Genomic DNA, 5,745 nt, shown 5'->3' with positions numbered 1-5,745 from the left:
AATTTTGTTTATATCTGAATTTTTTTTAAAAAAAAAAAAAACCCTGCGGGCTGGACGGATAGATATCCCTTCTGAATATTATCTGGATTGTCTTCATTTAACTAGAAATAAAAGAAAAAGGTAAAGCATAAAAGTATGATATACAATGGTGTTGATTATTGCTATAATGAACCTATTTAAGTAAATGATTGTTACTCTCTCTCTCTCCTTTACATCTCCTTCTTCGGTTCGTTCCTCCTCACCCAAACAAAATAATGTTAACTGTGAAAGCATCCCACCTTATCAAACCGGCCGTTAAAACACCTTCTGGCTACATGTTTTTGCCGGAAAATGATCAGTTCATGCCTATAACACACGGAACAGTAATCTACTTCTACAAATCCCAAGTCGTCTCCGATCTCTCTCTCTCCTTAATATCACATATTCTAAAAACCTCCTTAAGCAAAACCCTCACTATTTTCCACCCATTAGCCGGCCGCCTCCACTTAGCCTCCCGAACCCTCGCTTCCAGCTTAACCTCAACTCCGCCGGAGCTCTCCTACTAGAAGCTGAATCCACCAAAAAAGTTGAAGATTTCGGCGATTTCTGCCCCACGCCGGAGATCAGACAGCTCATTCCTTCCGTCGATTACACCCGTCCAATTCATGAAATCCCTCTTCTTATTGTTCAAATAACTAAGTTCAAATGCGGCGCCGTTAGTCTCGGACTGGGATTTCATACCGTTGTTGATGGGCGAGCCATGCTTCATTTTATATCGGAGTGGGCCAGAATTTCTCGTGGGGAATCGCCGAGTATCTTCCTTTTCTTGACAGGACTGTTCTGAACGTCTGCGATGATGTGATTAAGCCCGGATTTGAGTTGGGTCGTCCGCCTGTATTGATTGACGGACCGGGTCCGGATGAAGAGCGGGGGAAAGAGACAACCGTAGTTCTGTTCAAGTTGACGAAAGATCAGATCGGTAAATTGAAAAAAAAACGGCTAATCAGAATCAACAGACAGGATACGACAAGGGCCAACCGTTTACTCGGTAACATCTAATCTTCTTTTTTCTTAATTTCTTATCACATTTTTAAAATTACACTTGGATTAATGTCAACAATTTGAATGGATCTGGTTTGGTTTTAAATATCTGATTAGGTATTCATAGAATATAGTATAATATTAATAAATTTAATAACATTCTATATTCTTCAAAAGTTACGAGGTTGTGGCTGCACACATGTGGCGTTGCATATCCATAGCCCGTCGACTCAATAACGAGCAAACAACCAATCATAATTCTATAATTGTTGAGATGTTCCTTGCCATTGTGGGCGGGTGTTAAATTCCGGGTAAACGGGTTAGGGTTTTTGTTTTATGAAAACGGGTTAGAATATAAATACTTATTTTGGGTATTTTTCTCATAACAGAGTAAGGTTGAGAAAGAGTGAATTACAAATCTAGGGTTTTCTGGTTTCCTTCTTCTTCTTGTTCTTTGGCTAATCTAGAAAGAGATTGGGAGAGCTTTTGATTGTGGAGTAGTTCAATCATTCATAGTGTAATCACTTCTTTCATTTGAGAGCAGGGCATGTAAGTTTCTACTATTGACATTTCTTTAATTTAGTGAAACTTATCTCTCCCGTGGACGTAGGTCGATTTTGACCGAACCACGTATATTGTGTTGTTGTTTATTGCTTTGTGCTATTTCAGTCTTTGTAATTTGTTTGTCGTCATAGACGATTTGGAAACTGATTTGTTACAGGTTTGATTTCGAAGAAGATCCATAGTTTTGATGTCGCCAAACCTAACAGTGGTATCAGAGCAGTATTGATTGGTTATCTGTTTTAACATTGGAGCAGAGTGCTCTGCTGGTTATTTGGCGAAATTCATAGAAGAGATCAATCGGTTTCTTTGCTGTGGTTTTTGTTAGTTGTTAAGGCAGTAATAATGGGGAAATCTAGACCTGATATGGTGAGTCTGAATGGTACAAACTACAAGCAATGGAAACTGATGATTAGTGATCTGTTAGTTTCAGATGATTTGAATGAAGCAATTGAAAATGAGGGTGTTAGACCTGAGACTACAAAAGAGGCTAATTGGAAAAAGACAGATAGAAAGGCCTGCAGCTTTATTCGTTCATGGGTTGGTGTAAATGTTGTGCACCATGTTGAGAATGAGACTATGGCGTATGGTGTGTGGGGCAAACTTGAAGCTCTCTATGCTGGGAGGTCAGTAGGGAATAAAGCAGCACTGGTACGAAGGCTGGTGAATCTGAAGTACATTGATAATAAATCAGTTGTTGAGCACTTGAATGAATTTCAAAATATTTTGAATCAGTTGAGTAGTATGAATATAAACTTTGATGATGAGGTGCAAGCACTTTTAATCCTTGGATCTTTGCATGCAAGTTGGGAGACACTTATTATCACTCTCAGCAACTCAGTACCAAATGGTAAAGTCAACATGGCATTTGTCACCAGTTCCTTACTTGATGAGGAGAATCGAAAGGGGGATAAACCCTCTAAGTCTGATATGTTGGTGGCTGATAGAGGAAGATCAAAGGATAATAGAAGTGGTTCAAGCAGGGGAAAGTCTATAAGCAAGTCTAGAGCTCCAAAGAAGGATGGTGCTTGCCATTACTGTGGCAAAATGGATCACTGGAAAAACGAGTGCTGGAAATTTAAAAATGATAAAGTGAATGGTACAGTGAAGCCCAGAGAAAAGAAAGAACAGAGTGCAGATACATCTGCTTATGCTTCAGATGGTGAACTGAAATATGCTTCTAACTGTCAAGACTTCTGTCTTAGCACATCTTCAAATGAAACAGCATGGATTGTTGACACAGGTGCCTCATTCCATATTACTCCACACAAAGGTTACTTCCAGTCCTACAAAGCTGGTGATTATGGTGAGGTTCGTATGGGTAACAGTGGTGTGTCCAAGATAGTTGGTATGGGTGATGTTAGAATCGAGACAAACATGGGTTGTTTCCTGACATTGAGAGATGTAAGACATGTTCCTGATTTGAGAATGAATTTGATTTCAGCAGGTAAGCTCGATGATGGAGGCTACCATAATGTTTTCAGTGGTGGAGCATGGAAGCTAAGCAAGGGTTCATTGGTTGTTGCACGAGGTAATAAATGTTGTTCCTTATATAAGACAAATTTGAAAATTGTCTATGATACAGCATATTCTGTTTTGATGGAGTCATCCTCTAAGTTGTGGCACAAGAGATTAGGTCACATTAGTGAAAAGGGGCTGAATGTTTTGATCAAGAGGAATGAGTTGCTGAATCTCAATGATGCTCAACTTTAAAATTGTGAGCATTGCTTGAAGGGTAAGCAGAACAGAGTCTCCTTCAGTAAGTCAAAAGTTGAACTGAAAAAGAATGTCCTTGAACTGGTCCATACATATGTTTGTGGTCCTATGAAGATTAAATCCATAGGCGGTGCTTCCTATTTTGTAACCTTCATAGACGATGCATCTAGGAAGGTTTAGGCTTATGCTATAAAGTCCAAGAATGAGGTTATAGCAAGGTTTGAGGTCTTTCACAAGCTGGTTGAAAGAGAGATAGGAAGAAAACTGATGAGGGCGCGGTCAGATAACGGGGGAGAGTACATAGGCTCATTTGATGATTATTTCAAAGAGCAGGTATTCGACATGAACAGACTGTGCCCAAGACTCCACAACAAAATGTTGTGGCAGAGAGGATGAACAGAACAATGTTGGAACAAATGAGGAATATGCTCTCCCATGTCAGGTTGGCTAAGCATTTTTGGGCTGAAGCCATGAGCACTGCAGTGTATGCGATCAACCGTTCTCCCTCCAAACCATTGAATAATAAGTGTGCAGAAAGCGTCTGGTCAGGTAAAGATGTTAATTATGACTATTTACGTGTTTTTTATTGCAAAGCTTTTGTGCATGTTCCAAAAGATGAGAGGTCTAAGCTAGATGCAAAAACCAGACAATGCATATTTTTAGGGTATGGTGATGAAAAGTGTGGATATAGGTGTTATGACCCAGTTGATAAGAAGGTTTTGAGAAGCCGAGATGTGGTATTCCTTGAAGATCAGACTATTGAGAATTTTGAAGATGGCGAAAAGTTTGATGCATACATACGTGACCTTTCTGGTCTTAAGCTATCTCATGATGTTGAGGAGACACGACCACATGTAGCTTCAGACTCAGATTGTGATGATGATGCTCCACAGGGTCAAGCTGTAGGCCATGGAAATGATACTGATACTGAAACTGATCTTGGTGATAATGTTGAGGCTGATTTTGAAGTTCAACAAGAAGATGGAAATCAACAGAATCAACAAACAGATGTACTTAGGAAGTCTACTAAGGAGAAAAGATCAAGTTCTAAGTACCCTGCTACAGAGTATGTCCTTCTAACTGATTGTGGGGAGCATATATGCTATAAGGAGGCTCTTGAGGATGCTCATAAGGAAGAATGGATAGCTGCCATGGATGAAGAGACGAAGTCATTACTAAAAAATGGCACATATGAACTAGTACAAAGACTAGAGAATAGAAAAGTATTACAAAATAAATGGGTGTACAAGATCAAGCAAGAAGGTGATGATATCAAGACAAGATACAAGGCTAGGCTGGTTGTCAAAGGTTTTGGCCAGAGGCATGGAATCGATTATGATGAGATTTTCTCACCGGTAGTAAAGATGACTTCTATCCGGGTGGTGTTAAGTCTAGCTGCTTGTATGGATCTTGAGGTTGAACAGCTTGATGTCAAGACTGCATTTCTCCATGGTGATATGGATGAAGATGTTTATATGGAGCAACCTGAAGGATACAATAAGAAAGGTGAGGAAAGAAAGGTGTGCAAACTTGTCAAAAGTCTGTACGGTTTGAAGCAAGCACCAAGGCAGTGGTATCTTAAGTTTGAGTCGTTCATGATCATCCATGGGTACATGAAGACGTCTACAGATCACTGTGTCTTTGTACAAAAGTTTGCTTCTAATGATTTTATTATACTTCTCCTATATGTTGATGACATGCTGATTGTTGGGAGAGACAAACTCAAGATTGCCAAGTTGAAAAATGATTTGGCTAAGTCTTTTGAGATGAAAGACTTGGGTCAAGCAAGACAAATTCTTGGAATGCAGGTCATTCGTGATCGGATGAAGAAAAGGCTATGGTTGTCTCAAGAGAGATATATTGAGAAGATTTTAAAACGATTCTGTATGGACAAGGCAAAGCCAGTTGCTTGTCCATTAGCTACACACTTGAAAATAAACAAGACAATGTCTCCCAAGGATGAAGTGGAAAGACAAGAAATGTGCAGTGTTCCATATGCTTCAGCAATAGGCAGTCTGATGTATGCAATGGTCTGTACAAGACCGGATATAGCTCATGCGGTTGGAGTACTTAGTCGTTTCCTTTCAAATCCTGGTAAGACACACTGGGAAGCGATTAAGTGGCTAATGAGATATCTTCGAGGGACCTCCAAATACGCTTTGTGTTATGGTACTGGAAAGCCACATGTTGAAGGGTTTTCTGATTCAGATATGAGTGGTGATATTGACACAATAAGATCAACTTCAGGGTATTTGTTTACTTTTGGAGGAGGAGCTGTATCATGGCAGTCTCCTCTATAGAAATATGTTGCTTTGTCTACTACAGAAGCTGAATATATTGCTATTACTGAATGTTGTAAGGAAATGAGATGGATGAAAGAATTGTTGAAAGAAATAGGCATTGCACAAGACAAGTTTGTGGTGTTTAGTGACTCACAAAGTGCTATAC

General features: G+C 39.6%; 1 protein-coding gene across 1 annotated transcript; it reads left to right on the top strand.

Annotated features, from left to right (window-relative positions):
• Nucleotides 1-254: 254 nt before the first annotated feature.
• Nucleotides 255-823, top strand: LOC124926429 (spermidine hydroxycinnamoyl transferase-like). The gene is made up of 2 exons (XM_047466658.1): nt 255-362; nt 443-823. Exons 1-2 carry the CDS (start codon nt 255-257, stop codon nt 821-823), a joined length of 489 nt encoding a protein of 162 aa, XP_047322614.1.
• Nucleotides 824-5,745: the final 4,922 nt, after the last annotated feature.

This window comes from Impatiens glandulifera, chromosome 1 (genome assembly GCF_907164915.1).
Source record: "Impatiens glandulifera chromosome 1, dImpGla2.1, whole genome shotgun sequence".
Classification (NCBI taxonomy): Eukaryota; Viridiplantae; Streptophyta; class Magnoliopsida; order Ericales; family Balsaminaceae; genus Impatiens; species Impatiens glandulifera.
Note: the sequence above shows the minus strand (reverse complement) of the source record. Positions and strands in the feature narration are given on the sequence as shown.

Coding starts and splice junctions, on each gene's coding strand:
- LOC124926429 (XM_047466658.1), top strand. CDS start 255: ATGTTAACTGTGAAAGCATCCCACCTTATCAAACCGGCCGTTAAAACA. Junction 363..442: donor TGCCTATAACACACGGAACA/GTAATCTACTTC, acceptor AACCTCCTTAAG/CAAAACCCTCACTATTTTCC.